Here is a 19,841-nt window from a genome sequence, read left to right as displayed (position 1 = left end):
AACTACTGCAGGGAAATCTCACCAATGTGGGAGGGAAAGAGACACAACTACTGCAGGGGAATCTCACCAATGTGTGAGGGAAGGAGACAACTACTGCAAGGGAATCTCACCAATGTGTGAGGGAAGGAGACAACTACTGCAGGGATATCACACCCATGTGTGAGGGGAGGAGACAACTACTGCAGGGGAATCACACCCATGTATGAGGGGAGGAGACAACTACTGCAGGGGAATCTCACCAATGTGTGAGGGAAGGAGACAACTACTGCAGGGAAATCTCACCAATGTGCGAGGTAAGGAGACAACTACTGCAGGGGAATCTCACCAATGGTTGAGGGAAGGAGACAACTACTGCAGGGGAATCTCACAAATGTGTGAGGGAAGGAGACAACTACTGCAGGGGAATCTCACAAATGTGGGAGGGAAGGAGACACAACTACTGCAGGGGAATCTCACCAATGTGTGAGGGAAGGAGACAACTACTGCAGGGGAATCTCACAAATGTGTGAGGGAAGGAGACAACCACTGCAGGGGAATCTCATCAATGTGTGAGGGAAGGAGACAACTGCTGCAGGGAAATCACACCAATGTGTGAGGGAAGGAGACAACTACTGCAGGGGAATCTCACCAATGTGTGAGGGAAGGAGACAACAACTGCAGGGAAATCTCACCAATGTGGGAGGGAAGGAGACAACTACTGCAGGGAAATCTCACCAATGTGGGAAGGAAGGAGACAACTACTGCAGGGGAATCTCACCAATGTGTGAGGGAAGGAGACAACTATTGCAGGGGAATCTCACAAATGTGTGAGGGAAGGAGACAACTACTGCAGGGGAATCTCACAAATGTGTGAGGGAAGGAGACAACTACTGCAGGGGAATCTTACCAATGTGGGAGGGAAGGAGACAACTACTGCAGGGGAATCTTACCAATGTGTGAGGGAAGGAGACAACTACTGCAGGGGAATCTCACAAATGTGTGAGGGAAGGAGACAATTACTGCAGGGGAATCTCACAAATGTGTGAGGGAAGGAGACAACTACTGCAGAGGAATCTTACCAATGTGGGAGGGAAGGAGACAACTACTACAGGGGAATCTCACCAATGTGGGAAGGAAGGAGACAACTACTGCAGGGGAATCTCACAAATGTGTGAGGGAAGGAGACAACTACTGCAGGGAAATCTCACCAATGTGGGAGGGAAAGAGACAACTACTGCAGGAAAATCTCACCAATGTGGGAGGGAAGGAGACAACGACTGCAGGGAAATCTCACCAATGTGGGAGGGAAGGAGACAACTACTGCAGGGAAATCTCACCAATGTGGGAGGGAAGGAGACAACGACTGCAGGGGAATCTCACCAATGTGTGAGGGAAGGAGACAACTACTGCAGGGAAATCTCACCAATGTGGGAGGGAAAGAGACAACTACTGCAGGAAAATCTCACCAATGTGGGAGGGAAAGAGACAACTACTGCAGGAAAATCTCACCAATGTGGGAGGGAAGGAGACAACGACTGCAGGGGAATCTCACCAATGTGTGAGGGAAGGAGACAATGACTGCATTGAATTCTCACTATTGTGGGAGGGAAAGAGACAACTACTGCAGGAAAATCTCACCAATGTGGGAGGGAAGGAGACAACGACTGCAGGGGAATCTCACCAATGTGTGAGGGAAGGAGACAACGACTGCAGGGGAATCTCACCAATGTGTGAAGGAAGGAGACAACGACTGCAGGGGAATCTCACCAATGTGGGAAGGAAGGAGACAGACTACTGCAGGGGAATCTCACTAATGTGTGAGGGAAGGAGACAGTTACTGCAGGGGAATCTCACCAATGTGGGAAGGAAGGAGACAACTATTGCAGAGGAATCTAACCTATGTGGGAAGGAAGGAGACAACTACTGCAGGGGAATCTCACCAATGTGTGAGGGAAGGAGACAACTGCTGCAGGGGAATCTCACCAATGTGTGAGGGAAGGAGACACAACTACTGCAGGGAAATCTCACCAATGTGGGAGGGAAGTAGACAACTACTGCAGGGGAATCTCACTAATGTGGGAAGGAAGGAGACACCATTGAGATTCTTTTTTCTTTTAAAAAAAGTGATCCACTGAATGAGATAGGTAAAAGGGGAGGGGTTATGTGTGTAAAAGGGACGGTCAATGAGATGCAAATAATTCTAAGATGATGCAAGATTATGCAAATTATGTGTGAAAAAGTTTGCAGCTTGAAAATGGGCCAGTCTAATTCTACCTTGGTAGGATTCAACTAAGGCCCTTTTTCGCTAGCTGCGATCTTCTTCAAAAAGCAGATCGTAGCAGTTTTGCCAAATCGCAACAGCACTGCATTTTCCACGTACATTGCGGCACTCTTTTTCCACTAGCACAATTCTTTTTTCCCAAATTGCAATCACTGGCCTGCGCTATTCTCTGCACAATTGTGCTCTGCTTCCAGCGGATTTATGGCGCAACCGTTAAGGAGTTGAAATTGCGGGTTGTGCAATGCCCCACGATTGCGCTTTTCCAGTGGAAAATGGGCCCTACGTCAATGCATGTATGAAATTGAATGCATAATCCTGCATCAACCCGGGGCTTAACTACAAGTGAGCAACCCCTGCCACTACGGGGGGCCCAGAGTGGTAAGGGGCCCCAACTGCTACTTCACTACTTCCAATAAAGGGGTCCATCCTTCAGATCAGGTAAAATTGTGGCTACACTTGTTATGGGTGTGACGCAAGCGCAGGGGGAACGGGGGAATGCGTGCGGCTGAGCCAAGCGTGCGCAATGAAGTGCAACTCAGCCAAGCTTTCGGGCCATCTGGCAGAGGACAGGAGCTGCCCAGGGAGACAGCGAGGGACGAGCTGTCTCAAGGGGGCTTAAGGAATTCCCAGACAAGTATGGAACCTGAGACGCTTGTCGTCTCAGGTTCTCTTTAATTAGGTGATGTAACTTACTGTATTTTTGGACTATAAGACTCACTTTTTCACCCCCAAAAGGGGGGAAAATAACCTGCTGCATCTTATAGCCCAAATGCAGGGAGTTCCTAACTTGTGAACGCCTGCCAATATGAACCTCCAACCTGCTGCAATGTAGGGAACTCCCTGTACTGTGCCTATGCAGAGGAACAAGCGGAAGGGAGAAAAAGGGGGGGACAAAAAGTTAGACACTTTGGTAACGGGAAGCCTCTAGATTGCCCAGAGACTTCCCGTTTCCTCCTCCACACCACTGCCGCTGGCCAGGACCTTCTGACGCCATGTGGCCGCACTCCCCTTCATGACCAAGCACAGCCATAGTTTTCCTAACCGACTATGGCCGTGCCTGCACAGTAGCACAGAGCCGCTCGTGGCACAGGCGCACGTGGGACATCCTTGTACACAACAGGGAGAACAGCCACAAGCTGTGTTGAACATGTTCAGACGGTACAAGTGCAGCAACAAAAGTGTAAAGGGGACATGGGAAGCCTCTGGCCTAGTTAAGTACAGTGGTTTGCAAAAGTATTTAGCCCCCTTGAAGGTTTCCACATTTTGTCACATTACTGCCACAAATATGAATCAATTTTATTGGAATTCCATGTGAAAGACCAATACAAAGTGGTGTACACGTGAGAAGTGGAACAAAAATCATACATGATTCCAAACATTTTTTACAAATCAATAACTGCAAAGTGGGGTGTGCATAATTATTCAGCCCCCTTTGGTCTGAGTGCAGTCAGTTGCCCATAGACATTGCCCGACGGGTGCTAATGACTAAATAGAGTGCACCTGTGTGTAATCTAATGTCAGTACAAATACAGCTGCTCTGTGACGGCCTCAGAGGTTGTCTAAGAAGAGAATCTTGTGAGCAACAAAATCATGCAGTCCAAAGAACACACCAGACAGGTTAGGGTTAAAGTTATTGAGAAATTTAAAGCAGGCTTAGGCTACAAAAAGATCTCCAAAGCCTTGAACATCCCACGGAGCACTGTTCAAGCGATCATTCAGAAATGGAAGGAGTATGGCACAACTGTATACCTACCAAGACAAGGCCGTCCATCTAAACTCACAGACCAAACAAGGAGAGCGCTGATCAGAAATGCAGTCAAGAGGCCCATGGTGACTCTGGACGAGCTGCAGAGATCTACAGCTCAGGTGGGGGAATCTGTCCATAGGACAACTATTAGTCGTGCACTGCACAAAGTTGGCTCTTATGGAAGAGTGGCAAGAAGAAAGCCATTGTTAACAGAAAAGCATAAGAAGTCCCGTTTGCCACAAACCATGTGGGGGACACAGCAAACATGTGGAAGAAGGTGCTCTGGTCAGATGAGACCAAAATGGAACTTTTTGGCCAAAATGCAAAACACTATGTGTGGCAGAAAACTAACACTGCACATCACTGAACACACCATCCCCACTGTCAAATATGGTGGTGGCAGCATCATGCTCGGGGGGTGCATCTCTTCAGCAGGGACAGGGAAGCTGGTCAAAGTTGATGGGAAGATGGATGGAGCCTAATACAGGGCAATCTTGGAAGAAAACCTCTTGGAGTCTGCAAAAGACTTGAGACTAGGGCGGAGGTTCACCTTCCAGCAGGACAACAACCCTAAACATAAAGCCAGGGCAACAATGGAATGGTTTAAAACAAAACATATCCATATGTTAGAATGGCCCAGTCAAGGTCCATATCTAAATCCAATTGAGAATCTGTGGCAAGATCTGAAAACTGCTGTTCACAAACGCTGTCCATCTAATCTGACTGAGCTGGAGCTGTTTTGCAAAGAAGAATGGGCAAGGATTTCAGTCTCTAGATGTGCAAAGCTGGTAGAGACATACCCTAAAAGACTGGCCGCTGTAATTGCAGCAAAAGGTGGTTCTACAAAGTATTGACTCAGGGGGCTGAATAATTACGCACACCCCACTTTGTAGTTATTTATTTGTAAAAAATGTATGGAATCATGTATGATTTTCGTTCCACTTCTCACGTGTACACCACTTTGTATTGGTCTTTCACGTGGAATTCCAATAAAATTGATTCATGTTTGTGGCAGTAATGTGACAAAATGTGGAAAACTTCAAGGGGGCAGAATACTTTTGCAAGCCACTGTATGTAACTTTTCAGCCACCATAGACTACAGGATTACTTTAATGTCTTGTGGCTTACAATAACCTAGTGTTGGCTGTATGCACTTTTTGGATGTTAGAAAGGACAGCGTAGGTCATGTTAGATCATAGTGAGGGGTACTGAGAGGTGTGTGAATTAGTGGCTCTGTGATTGAGGTCATAGTATCTGCAGTTTGGGTCATGGCCGATTTTAGTGAGGGGTCCGGAAAGGTGTGTGAATTATTAGTTGTGTGATTGCCATTACAGCATCCATAGTAAGAGTTTAAAAAAAGCTCTCAAGACTGCAGTCGCACAATAGCTTATGTACTAACATTTTAGCCAAAACCCACCATTTTCCAACATATCCAAATGAGAAATGCAAATGTTGACTGCCAAATAACAAACAGTCTTTTAGAGATCCTGTCCCAAAACCAGAAAAAAAGGGCACAGGAGCCCTTATGGAAAAAAGCAGCGCCGCCATAGATGCCTATTGTAAAAGCCGCAATTTGCTGCACAGTATGGAAATTTGGGCCCATGGTGGCACCCCCTATTGGATGCCTCCCGGCGCCAAAATTTACCTTCTTTGCCATAAACGGTAGCTTTTATAATGGCTGCATTATGTGGCAGACAAGATAAATTCCATTGCGGACCGCCTGCTATGCAATGCCACAAATAGCATTTCCGCAATCCCCCAGCATCGCAAGTGCCGCTAATAAGGTAGCTAAATTTACCTTGCTTACCGCACATTGAGGCTTTGCAGTGGGTGGGGGGTTAAGGTTTAGAAGGGGGCAGGGATGAGCAGAAACTACGCCAGTGCGAATTTACGCATCGTAGTTCGCATCTACGCATCGTAGTTCATAGGCGAAAGTTTCAAACCTACGCTTACAAATTTACGCGTAGCGAAGTACCGCTACGCGTAGCTTACGCCCACTATGCGTAGTTAACATGTGTATTGCGTAGTGAACTACGAATGCGTTACTCGCGTCTAATTTTCCGCATGCGATTGTATGCATACAAATTTACGCATTGGAAAATGGGAATGTACGCATAAAAGGGTTCCCAGTATATGCATTTCTAAAGAAATTAATGCGTACAATTTTCTGCATACAGGCATAAGCATCCGCATAAACTACGCTTCACACTACGCGTAATTGCGTATTTTAACGCGTATTCTACGAAATGCATACGAAGCGAATATTTGTTTTCGAAGCCATAGTTTGCCGAAGCGTAATTGCGTAAAACTACGCGTATTTCCAGCGTAGCGAAGTTGGCTGACTACGACCATCGGTTTAGGTGCCCCTGGGGGGTGAGGCACAGGAGGGGGGAGTCTTCTGGTTAGGCACCACTGAGGGGGGGATTTAGGGTAGGGCACCAGCAGGGGGGGGGGGGGGGGGTAGGGTTAGGCATTAGTAGAGGGAGGGTTCTTTGTGAGAGTAGGGTTATATTCAGCCATAGTAAAAATATCAACTTATTTTACTATAGGAATCCAGTAGTAAAATATCAGGAACTGTAGTGATATTGTACTAGCGGCAGTCCCCTGCACCCTTTTTTTCCGAGCTCCTTTTTTTAATGTATGCCTGTCCATGTTTGCAGTGCGGTCAATCAGTGTAGTGTGTGGCATAGAAGTGTAGTGTGGGGTTTGCTGCTATCAAGAGAAATGCAGTGTGTTTATATGTAGATAAAATAAAATGTACATTTTCCTATCAGCAGGATGCAAGTCCAGAAAAGATGAGTCATGAATTTGGGCAAACGAAGGTGAAATGTCAGGGAAATGCCAGGATGAGTAATACGTACAATCAGATTTGTTTTGCCATCACTCTGCAGCTTCCCTACACTACCCCTATCAGTCTGCTCAGACTGACTAATCACAATACACACAGGGTGACCAGATCATTTTATCTCAGCAGCACCCCTGCAGGATAGATGTTTAATCTAATGCTGAATATCCAGGTGTGAATTTAATAATCTCTGTATAACTTAAAGGGAGGGTTCACCGAGGAAAAAAAAATACTAATCCACTTACCTGGGGCTTCCTCGAGCACGTGGCAGGCAGGACGTGCCCTCGAGGCCACTCCGGAGGCTCCTGGTCTTCTCTAGTAGCTCACCCGACCTGGCCAGGCAGGTTTCCAGGTTGGGCTCTTGTGTGCTCCAACGTGCATCTCACGCCATCGCGCTGACGTCATCGGACGTCCTACGGACTGTACAGCGCAGGCGCAGAACTACTGCGCCTGCACAGTAAAGCCCGTAGGACGTCCGATGACGTCAGCTCGACGGCGTGATACGCATGTTGGAGCGCACAAGAGCCCGACCTAGGAAGGTCGGGTGAGCCACAGGTGAAGACCGGGAGCCTCCGGAGTGGCCTCGAGGGCACGTCCTGCCTGCCACGGGATGGAGGAAGCCACAGGTAAGTGGATTTGTATTTTTATTTTTTTTTAATTTTTTTTTACACACCATGGATCTTCCCTCTACGGTGCCCCTACATCTAGCGATGACAGGAAGATTTGACCAAGAGACAAATCTCTCTTTGAATGACTATGATTAGAGAGAGCTATGTTAGTTGCTCATACACTGTAGGGCGATTTGCGACCAATTTCAGCATGAAATCTCTCAGGAATTGCCAAGTCCGCTGTGTGGTCACTGCCCCCTAGTGTATAAATGTGCCCCCTGTGTGCATTTATACATTACCTGTCCTATGTTGCCCGCCGTGCAGTGCCCATCTATCTTCCACTCCTCCATTTGTGCTTCACATGCCGCCGGCATTTAGCACAAGGCACTGTGGTGTCACACGTGCACCACACGCCGGCAGCATGTGAAGCGCAAATGGTAAAGGAAGAAGCGGAAGACATATTGGCACAGCATGGTGGGCAACATAGGACAGGTAATGTATAAATGCACACATGGGGGGCACATTTATACACAAGGGGGAACAGCTCGCCGTTACCACCGCACACCCAATTGACCATGATGGCCCAACATCTTGCAGCATGTCCAATCGATACTTGGGGCCAATTTCAGCCTGAAATTGGTTGCATTGTCGTTTGGGCATGCTATTAGCAGCACCGATTTTCATCCAAAATCGATAATATTTATTGAATTGGATGGTCGATCGGCCGCCAAGTCGAGGCATGTATGGCTACTTTTAGAATCATGAAAACATACATTAACAAACAACTGTAAAGGTCTGTACACATGGGAGTTTAACGTCACCAAAAAGGAACGAGCAACATCGCACAAATTACTTTACCCCGAGACAACGATATTCCAAACTACCATGTAATTTAAGTACTGCATGCGCAAGCGGAAATGACATTTCACACAAAATGCGCACATGCTGAACGACATCGTACACACCTAGCTGACTGCAACATCCACTGGCCAACAGTCGTCTGATTTGGTTTATTTGGGCAAAATGCCCAATATCGGTCACTCGTCGTTTGGTTACATTTTTCGCAACAATTCTCGCCCATGAAATATGTTGTTTGTTGGATGATGCAAATGACTTTTGTATAGTATGTGTACTCTGGGCAGAAATGATGCACTTTAATATGGAGCTGCCCAAAAAACTATTGTGAACTCCTGAAGAGTTTGGGGCTCTAGGAAATTGTCCGATTTGGCCCTATAACATGACTGGATTATTGTCTAGCTGGCCCTAAGTAATGACTGGTGCTGGCCAAGAGTACCTTTTCACTGGTATTGGGGGTGACCGAGGAACTTTAACTGCTACCTTTTTGACTCCCAAGGCATTAGATATCGGCATAGAGAATCATGACTGCCCATTTTCCCAGCAAAGTAAGCCCAGGAAGTAAGGGGTTGGCTGTACTTCAACTGCAGATTGTCCAATTTGATTATTTATAACTAGTCACATCATCTGAGATCTGTTCCCAACTTCAAAAATATATATGCAGAGTTATGTGATATTATGTAAACACTGACATGCATTAAATGACAGAGAAGGAGAAAGTTACTCACCCGCCACAACTTGTCCGCTGTTCATCCAAGCTGGAAAAGCAAAGCGAGAGGGATTACTTGCCAAGAAAAGACACCCAGTACCTCCTGTGCTGAGTCTGTTGGGCGATACTTACATCCCAGTAGGATTAGAACGATCGATAGATGCATGTCAACATTGGAACAGACACCAAACCATGAAAGAAAAACCCTTCCCGAATCCGATAGCTGCAGACCAGAAGTGGCAGGTGGTTCCCGATGCTGGTAGCTGACCCTGGTGTATTGTGTGCCCAGCACTCTCTGAAGATTAGCTCATTGCTGGACTCTCGGCGCAGCTCTGGCAGCAACAATCCAATCCGTGAATATCTCGGCTCGCAGGATGGTCAGGCAGGAAGTTTGGGAAACGACACTCTTCCTGCACAAACTTTTCCTGCTTTAGTTCTTAAGATGTGCTCTTAAACAATGCCATAATGAGCATACTGGTGCAGCCAGGGAGGTGTAGTCTGATTAACTCTGACAAAGACAGGAGGGATGGACAGTAACCCCTTGGAAGCTGGAGAAAAATATACTAAATATAATTAGACAGAGTGATACCTCACCAAAAAAATTAGGTAGAGTTTCTTCCCAAACATAATTAGGCAGCATGGACCCACAACCACAATTAGACAGCATGTAGCCTACCTACAAACTAAACCACCCAAAAGTATATTTAGACAGCATATCCCCCCAACAACATAATTAGGCATATGTTTTAAACATCCATACATGTGACTAAAGCCCAGTCCACACAATGCAATTTTTTAATGGATAGATCCAATATCTTCCAACCGGTACGATCAGATCCCGATCAAAAAAGTGATCAATTTTGGGCAGTTATCAATGGGAAATCAAAGCATTATTGCAGTTTGGAAGTCTACACATGATGCAATTTCCTATCAGATTGATCTGTTGTTCTGATGGCAAATTGCATCATGCATACTAGGCTTAAGAAGTGCCTCTTTGGCATGTGTTTACACGGATTGCTTGATGGAGCCATGTACCCATTGTGTTCTGAAGAGGTTAAAGTGAGGGCTGAGCTATGTATACTTTTTTCCTATTTTGCTGTCGCTTACAATAAGCAGTAAAAAATCTGACAATAATCTAATAGGTTTTGAACTAGTCCATCTTACCATGGGGTATTCTCAGCATTTCCTGTATTCTTTACAATATTATTTCTTGGATAGAATTTATACAAAAAGGTCAACCAGCTTTCATACTCGTTTGCACACTATTTTGGCTGTTCGAATGAGCAACTGCAGTTCAATAAAAATACAGAAAACCCCAAGAATTCCCTGCAAAACTTGTCAGATTGTATTACCTTCCATAAGTGAAAGTGACATAGCAGAAAAGTAATTTATAGTGCATTTTACTTTGAAACAAGTTTACATTTTATAGTATGAACACACATGTATTTTAAATATTACTGTCAGAAACGCTGTTGCTTCCTGCTTCACCTGCTGGTGTCATCACAAGTCACCAGCAGGTGGCTCTGTTTGCTTTTCATGGTTGCCTGCAGTTTACATGTTTACCACTAGATGGAGTATCATGGGTTATACATGTCTCTGTTCCACAGGTGTCCAGCCAGGCTGCTAATTCCTATTTAAGCTGGCCACTCCCTTCACACTACGCAGATCCTCGTGTCAGTGTGACTTCTGCTTGCTGGTCCACTTCCTTGCTCTGCTCTGTGTTTCCTGCTTGTCTGACTGCTTGTGTAAGTCTCTGGCTTACAGTCTATCTTGCCTTGCTCCGTGCTTCCAGTCTGTCTGTCTGCCTGTGTGAGCCTTTTGGCTTGCATCCTATCTTGCCCTGCTCTGTTGCTTGTCTGTGTCCCAGATTAGCTAGAGTTTATTAGTTTAATCCTGTTTTGTACATACATAGGCTAGCTTAGGTGTGTGTGTGTGTGTGTGTGTGTAGGTGTGTGTGTAGGTGTGTGTGTAGGTGTGTGTGTGTAGGTGTGTGTGTGTAGGTGTGTAGGTGTGTAGGTGTGTAGGTGTGTGTGTGTGTGTGTGTGCGTGTGTTATTGTAGGGGTTTCTGATTCTAGTGTGTATTGACCCTGGACTGTGTTGATGTTGATTCTGCCTTATGATTTTGTGCTGCGATTGTTTATTATTGTACATATGCATATCGCACTGTTCATTAAAAATACTAATTCATTGCATATCTGTGTCCTGACCTTTTGTACATGCTACTAAATGTGATCAGCAAATATCCTGCTAGCAGGAGTTGTGACAGTTACCATTTTTCGCAACAGAGGTCCTTTAATGCCCCAGAAAAATGAATCTTAGGATTAATAGAAAGAGGCCAAAGCATCATACACTTTTACGGTAGTTGCTACGAAACAGAGGATTACTGAAACTAAATACAAACTAAAACTATGTAAAGACATCAGATTTTCATCACCTAATACTTCATTTGTGGTTACCTTGATGAGGCATCTAGAGCCTAGGTTCTCAATGTGTGGTACGCGTACCCCAGGGCGTACTCGGGCTTGATATACTTAACCAAGTTTTAGAAAATGATAAATCTTATTTAAACAACACAAAATTAGTATTTTAGCTAATTAAAAGCAATAGTAAATGCTTGGAAATTGTTTAGAACCAATTATCATGTACTAAGATTAAATATATATTTGTCAAGGGGTACTTGTGATAATATTTACTATGCTAGGGGGTACTTGGTGAGTACAGAGTTTTAAAAGGGGTACATACTAATAACATGTTGAGAAACACTGATCTAGAGTAAGGAAAGGTCTTCTCCGAACATTTTTTTCATTTCCTTCACAAACTGGGAGCATTTTGATTGCTCATGCCTGATTGCTATTGTCTTTCTATCGCAGCACCAGCAGCAGGGTACCTCCCACTTTCCCTCTCTTCCCTGAGCAGCGTGCCTGTGCAGTGATCATTCCTAATCACTTTAGCACGCGCGGGTGTTTTTACATGTCCATGAGCAGTTTTCATATTTCAGGGTCACTCCCATTCATTCGCCAAAGCTATCACTACTTATCTCACCTAAATGATCTATAGCTTCAATTTTTTTACCACAAATTTAGGATTTTTTAATAATTAGGCTTCTAAATATTATATTCTCTATGCGTTTTAAAAGAAAGAAAACAAAAGAGAAAAAATACTTTATTTCTCAATTTTAATCCTGGTTTCCCAACTTTTAAATTATGCTCCTAGTGACATGTGTCTCTATCTATCTATCTATCTATCTATCTATCTATCTATCTGAATAAACAAAAGAAAGGCAGAAAGTGAGGTTAACTAACTGAGGCCTCTTGCATACTACATGCAATTCCGATTTATTCATATGATCCGATTATTGATTCTGATTTAAAAAAGTACTGCAGGCGGCTACGTTTTTTTCAATCGGAATTTTAAAATCGTATCATACGAAAAAAAAAATCTGAATCGCATGTAGTGTGCAAGAGGCCTAAGGGAGTGTCATAATGGGAATGATATGGAGTAAAAGTTTTATTTAAATGAATTAAAAAAAAAATCTGAATTTGTGTTTCACTTGCAAAGTCTCTCTCCAGCAGCTGCTGCCAGCTCAGAAGGTAGCTGTAAAGTAGCAGAGCTGCTTACAGAGAAACTTTGCAATTTTTTTTTAAACTGATCGCATTCGCTGCTACTCGATGTACCAGCAATCATTCTCACTGAAAAAGCATTGACTTCCTCAAGGAACATATGTTCCCTTCCACCAATCCTTCCTGCTCTGGGGGTCATCGGGGGCACGCACAGCACCTGGCTGAGTGCATGGATGGGATAGTTACATTTCGATAGTTACACGGACAAAAAAAAGGCAATTATAAACCAGCTTCTTAATGCGCAGCAATGTAGAATGCAAGTGAAATAGATATTAATCAGCAGACCTCATGGCTAATGGTTCTTGGCTAGTACACACTGTGGCCCATATGTACTTAACTTTTTCTCTTCAGCTTTCTCCTAAGTGATATTTTCAAACTTTGCTAAAACAATTGCCTTTTAACCAGTTCACCCCCAAGGGTTTTTACCTTAATGGACTAGAGCAATTTTCACCTGTCAGTGCTTCTCCCTTTTATTCGCCAATAACTTTATTACTACTTATCACAACAAAATGATCTATACCTTGTTTTTTTCGGCACCAATTAGGCTTTCTGTGGGTAGTACATTTTGCTAAGAATTTTTTTTTATTCTAAATGCATTTTAATGGGAAAAATAAGAAATAAATGGAAAAAAACTTATTATTTTTCAGTTTTCAGCCATTATAGTTTTAAAATAAAACATTCTCATGTGGATAAAACCAATACATTGTATTTGCCCAGTTGTCCCGATTATTAAACCGTTTAAATTATGTCCCTATTACAATGTATGACCACAATATATTTGGAAATATAGGTGTTATTTTTCCGGTTTTTTTTTCTGTTTTCTGTCCGGTCCATAATTACAAGCCCCTATGTAGTGAAGTAAAAGTAAATTTACCTTATAAAATATAAATAAAAAAAGCTGAGCTCCTAAGGCAACTATTTATGTAATTTTTTTAACAGATTTTTTTTTTTACAAGTGTTTTTTTTTGGGGGGGGGGGGGGGGGGGGGGTCTTTGGTAGAGTAAGTTATTCATTTTATTGATATTTTAATAAGTGTATGTGTTTGTATTCACCTGTATGTGTAATTTTACTTTTTGGCCACTAGATGGCACTAGTGAACACTTTCCCGCTTTACAGGAAGTGATCACTTTTTTTTTTACATTTTACTACACTGTGACTGTTTCCTGTTTTATGAATGGACGTGGCCGCTGTTCGCGGTCACGTCCATTCATTCCAGGCATTGCGATTGGGTAGAGGACCTCTTCCGCAATCACTGAACTCGGGGTCCCGACAGTAAACGGCGTTCGGGGGGGGGGGGGGGGAAACGCACACGTGCGGAGCGGCTGGTACGAGTGATGTATTAAAATGTGCTATTGCCGTTAACAGGCTCAAACAGGACATTTTATTACGCTACAATGTCATTAAATGGTTAAATCACCAGCAAGCAAGAAAATACTTAAAATAGTTTTGATAGTACTTTTCCACCTACTTTTTGTAACTTTTTTAAATTGCAAAGTCCTGAAAAGTTATTCTAAATAAAACATTGAAAATGATCTCCTAGGAGAAAACTCAGGAGAAAGTTCATTACATTTGGGCCCCAGAGTACAAAAATTTTTTATTCACGGCTTCCTTTACAAACACAGGATGTATTAAAACCGTTGTTACTAAAGGAAGCATGCACCCTCACCTCCACCAATCCACATTGACGGCACTGAAGTGGCGATAGTTCCCGGTGTCCACCTTCTGGGTACCACCATCTCAAATGACCTGAGATGGAAGGCTAACACCAGCTCCACCGTGGCAAAGGCCCAGAAAAGGCTCTTCTTCCTCCGTCAGTTGAAAAAGTTTGGCATGCCCCATCAGGTCCTCACAAGATTCTACTCTGCCACCACTGAATCTATCCTCTGCTCTTCCATCCTGGTCTGGTACGCTGGTTCCTCCGTCAGCGACAGACAAACTCCAGAGGTTCATTAGATCAGCAGAGAGAATCATCGGGAGACCCCTCCCTCCACTTGACCTTCTCTACAACTCGAGACTACGCACTAGGGCACTGAAGACCGCCATGGACCCCTCTCATCCTGGCCTTTGCTACTTCAGTCGCCTGTGATCAGGGCGTAGATTCCGGGTCATCCTCACCAGGACCACGAGGCACAGGAACTCTATTTTCCCCTCTGCAGTCAATCTCTTGAACTCCACTCATGTTCCACCTCCACTCCATCCTTCTTAGGTTCTCAGACTGGGTCCTGTCATCGGTATTCTGCCATTCTGTGCACTGTCATTGGCACTGTCATAGGCAACTTATGTTCTGCCACTCTGTGCTTGGAACTTATGCACTGGCTGCCCTCACGGGCTCGGCCCTCATAGCTTGCCACCAATATCTGTAGTATCTTGCTAATTCTTTAACATGTACATCTTTGTATATTGCACTGCTTTTATCATGTAATGTCTCTTTTTTTGTCACTACTTGTCATGTTCTTGTCACTACTTTTCATGTTTTTGTAGATGCTGAGCCCTGTATGTGCCAAACCCAATTCCAGGCATGATCCTGTCATGCTTGGCGAAATAAATGATTCTGATTCTGATTCTAAAACACACTGCCATTCTGTGGTTATAGCTGGTAATGCATAGATATACACAAAATAGACTGTTGCTGCTTAATACACATTCCAACAGGGACAATGAGCACTGACTGAGCAGGAGGGAGGCACAAAAACTTGTGCATTCATGGTTTAGTAATCTGGCACAGTGGAACGCCAAGCATCAAGGTGCATCAAGGTCAAACTGGGCAATACCTCAGGGCACAAAACTCTTAAAGGGACTTACAAACCAAGGACTGTGGAGCTCACAAGTGATTGTCTCAGTTGTAGAAAACGTAGCATCTGTACATAGTTTTTCACTGCATGTGCCACAACACAATGTAACCCCTCCTATCCTGGTTACTCTTGCACACATTCCTTTGCCCCACCCCCAAATTACCATAATGCACCCCCCCCTCAATTACATGCACTCTTTTACGTTATAGTACTACACCTCTTTACACATTGCACAGAGCATTACCCTATTGCACCTTACCCTGTAAACCCCCCCCCCCCCCCCCCCTTCCCAAAGGATCAGCAGGGCTGCCAGGTTACTGGTATGGCTGTAAAGGAAATAAACATGGCAACCTCCTCCATATCCCTTCTCTCTTAAGTTGTCCTTTAACACACACTAGCTGGTAGCACGGAGGCGCAGATCCAGGTATCTGGACTGGTACAGGCAGATCTGCTGTATCCATGGATTGATTTACCATAAGACACTGTAGGCACGTGCCTACAGGCGCCTGATGATGGTAAGGTGGCTCATTCCCCTCCCATATTGTCTCCCTCTTTCCTTATGCAAAGCTTAACTGTAAACAGATTAAAACCAAACTGTCCCGGGCCGATCCTCCACGAGCCTCCGTTCTCCCGCCACCGCTCTGTTCCTTGACTTGTAAGTTGAGGCCAGCACAGCCATGCCAAGCGTATCCTTTCTACGCGTTCCCGTCTAAAATTGTGCTACTGCAGACTGGAAGAAAGGAGATGCGTGGCCAGAGCCACACAGGTGCAGTGGCCCAGTGGCGAAACCGCAAGTAGCTGGCAGCGGGAGAACTGAGGCTCGTGGAGGACTGGCGTGGGACAGGATGGCTGTTGGGGGCTTGCTGGCTCGATGCTGGCGCATCCCCACTCATCCGCGCGGATTGATTCACGCTCGTCCCCGCCGGTGGGGATCGAGCGGGGAATCTAACCGGCAGGTCATCGGACCTGTTGGATATTATCAATCGAGCCATCAGCGGCTCGATTGATAAGGTAGAGAAACGCCGTGTATGCCCTGCATTAGTGTAAACACAGTACAAACATGCTGCCAATGTAATCTCTGCGTCTGATGCAAATGTTTCACCTCGCTTCATGAGAGAACCGGCCCTGTTCCTACACCGCTGGAGAGACTCTACCACAGCAATGACCATAAAGTAGCTGACATTTATGAGGATCATTGCTGGGTGTTTGTCGCCATCTGCTGGGGATTTGCTGTGTACAATATAGGTTGGGATAGGAAGCACTTGAATAAATAAAATATATAGTCTACTGGTTAAAGACACCACCTTTGACACAGGAAATCAGAGTTAGGGCTGGTTCAGACGGACGCTCGCGGAGCATTTACCGCAAGCATTCGGAACGTCGCGGTAAACGCTCCCATTCAAGTGAATGGGAGCGTTTACACCGAGCTTTTGCGCGCTTTTACCCGAACACGGTGTTCGGGTCCCGATTTTTGTTCGCGTTCGAGCTGCCACTGGAAGCGACATGTAGCTTCCAGGGAGCGGCTAACCGCGACGGCTAATGTTCCCCTAGGGGAAGAAAAAACCGCGACCGCATCGGAACACGACCGAAGGCTACTGAAAGCCTGACCGCACAGCCGCCGCAACGCCCCCAGACGCGACGCCACGCAGACGTCCGTCTGAACCAGCCCTTAGAATCCTGGCTGCAGACAGTAACCTATTCAGCAAGGAGCTCCTAGTAGAAATATGATACAAAGATGAAAGTAAGGACTGATTACTGAGCCTAAAATCAGGACAGTTCCCTCGCATTACACTACCAGGTTACTCCAAATCATTGCATTGCTGTGATGCCATTTGGAGTGGTCATAGAACAAAGGCTCTTCCTTTCTGTGGAACAGACCGTCTATGCTGAATCCAGGTTTGTGCAAGCTTAGCAGATGACTAGTGCCAAATCTTTAATATTAAATACCCTGTATGTCCTATAAATCATTTCTCTGTGCGCCATTCACAGCGAAGCAAGAGTGAAATAAAAAAGGTACAGAAAACAGGTGGAAAAAAAGTTTACAAAAAAGACTGAGATAATGAAGAGTTAAAAAAATAAAAAGAAAAAAGAAAAAGCATACAGAAAAACCATGGAAAAGCCATTGTGGTAAAGTAGGCAAACAATGAAAACGTTTGGAAAAAGGATGGAGAAGGCAATAAAAATGGAGGTCAGCAAAAAAAAAAAAAAAAAAAAAAAAAAAAAAAAGCATGAAAAAAGGCATTTTAAAAAACAGGAAATTATAGAAGAATAAAACAAGAAAAGGAGGGAATAACGTTCTTAAAAGTTAAGGTAAGACCATAAAGAAAGCTTAGAGGAAAAGAATGGAAAGTTGTTTAAAAAATGTATGGAATAAGCTTGGTGCAAATATGGAAGAATATATATATATATATATATATATATATATATATACATATACATACATACATACATATACACAGTGGGATGCGAAAGTTTAGGCAACCTTGTTGTAACGATTTGTGTCAGCAAGAACAGAGTTCTGATTATTAGGTGATCTGCAGTATCACCTATAATGCAGATATATACCTGATTATATGGTGATCTGCAGAATCACCTGTAATACTGGTATACAAGACAGCTGATGTGAAGGCTAACAGCAAGTATAGCAACACAAAGGAAGTAACGTGACTTTAGTCACACTTTATTGCACTGTGTGTAGTGATTGGTGCAAACAGTACTGAGAGGTTTGGTAACACCTCACCAGAGGAGCTGATGGGTACTAACAGTACTGAGACCCCTCACCAGAGACAAGGGCTCCCTGGTGAGAGTAGAGAGGTCAGACTAATCGATGTGACAACAGACAGGCAGATCAGGTACAAATACAGAAGGCAGAGGCAGAACGATATTCAGGCAGGGTTGGCAACGGGATCAGATGGGCAAAGGTACAGAATCAGAAGACAGAGGAAGAATAGTCAGAACGAGCCAGAATCATAAACAGATAATCAACAGTATAATCAACAATCCTATCACTGTGTGAAACCCCCGGTTTCCTCCAGGATCAAAGCACACCGGATCTAACTAAGGTCTGAGCGCTAACACGAAGTGATCGCAACAGCAGACGAGTTGCCACTGAATCCGCCGTGCTTATGAAGCGGAGGAGACCCCTGAGGCACGCCCACCGCACTCAACCAATCAGAAGCGGCGAGCGTGCCCTCTGACGTCAGCCGACCAGCTGACGCGCCTCCTCCTGGCATAAAGATCCTGATGGTGAGCGCGTGCACGCGCTTATGTAACCTTGTGAGCAGCAGAGACCCCCGTCCTCGGCGTGCTAGACACCCGAGGTGCGGGGAGACTGGCAGGCAGAGAACCAGAAGCAGCTGCGGTGGTAACCCCGTTCCCCGCAGCTGCCATGTCACTATTCATTACACTTGTTAATCGTCATGATTTTCATGTCTAAATCGTTGGTTGTTATGATCAAAAATGCCAGTTAAATATATCATATAGGAGATACACACAGTGATATTTGAAAAGTGAAATGAAGTTTAGAACTAATTATTGGAACTCAAATTGGCTTGGTAAGCTCAGTGACTCCTGACTACATACACAGGTGAATCCAATTATGAGAAAGAGTATTTAACCTCCTTGGCGGTAATGACGAGCTCAGCTCATCCATGTACGCCAAGGAGGATTGCTCAGCCCCTGGAGGGTCTTTTTACTTACTTTTTTTCCAGAACATGTAGCTAGCACTTTGCTAGCTACATGTTCTGTCCGATCGCCGCCGCTACCCGCCGATCCGCCGCAATGCGCCGCTAAAGGGGCTGTCCCCCCCCCCCGAAATACCTAGCGCAGCCTGGCGAATCACCGCCAGGCTGCGCAATGGGAAGGGCCGGAGCTCCCCATGATGATGTCATGACGTCATGTCCGATCATCACCATGGTGACGGGAGAAGCGATGATAGGAAGTCATGCTTCTCGCGGGAATCTCGGACACGTAAGTATGGCCGGCAGAGATTAGGAGGGTGGATGTTAAGGGGGTCATTTGTAAGTTTCCCTGCTCTTTTAATTTTCTCTGAAGAGTAGCAGCATGTGGGTCTCAAAATAACTCTCAGTTGACCTGAAAACAAAGATTGTTCACCATCATGGTTTAGGGGAAGGATACAGAAAGCTGTCTCAGAGATTTCAGCTGTCTGTTTCCACAGTTAGGAACATATTGAGGAAATGGCTCAGGCTCAGTCAAGTTAAGGCTGGAAGTGGCAGACCAAGAAAGATCTCGGATAAACAGAAGCGACAAATTGTGAGAACAGTCAGCGTCAACTCACAGACCAGCACCAAAGCCCTACATCATCTTGCTGCAGGTGGAGTCACTGTGCATAGTTCAACCATTCGGCACACTTTACACAAGGAGATGCTGTATGTGAGAGTGATG

The 19,841-nt window shown here is 44.9% G+C and overlaps 1 protein-coding gene across 1 annotated transcript in view; it reads right to left on the bottom strand.

The window, feature by feature from the left end:
* PECAM1 (platelet and endothelial cell adhesion molecule 1) overlaps positions 1 to 9,437 on the bottom strand; it is a 121,345-nt gene extending 111,908 nt beyond the window's left edge. Inside the window, exons 1-2 of the mRNA XM_068263830.1 lie at positions 9,157 to 9,437; positions 9,044 to 9,073 (exon numbers count right to left, since the gene is read on the bottom strand). Coding sequence (XP_068119931.1) covers positions 9,044 to 9,073; positions 9,157 to 9,190 — 64 coding nt within the window. The 5' untranslated portion in view covers positions 9,191 to 9,437. The remainder of the gene's footprint in view (positions 1 to 9,043; positions 9,074 to 9,156) is intronic.
* Positions 9,438 to 19,841: the final 10,404 nt, after the last annotated feature.

This window comes from Hyperolius riggenbachi, chromosome 12, assembly GCF_040937935.1.
Source record: "Hyperolius riggenbachi isolate aHypRig1 chromosome 12, aHypRig1.pri, whole genome shotgun sequence".
Lineage (NCBI taxonomy): Eukaryota > Metazoa > Chordata > Amphibia > Anura > Hyperoliidae > Hyperolius > Hyperolius riggenbachi.
This window is presented reverse-complemented; position numbering and strand designations above follow the sequence as displayed.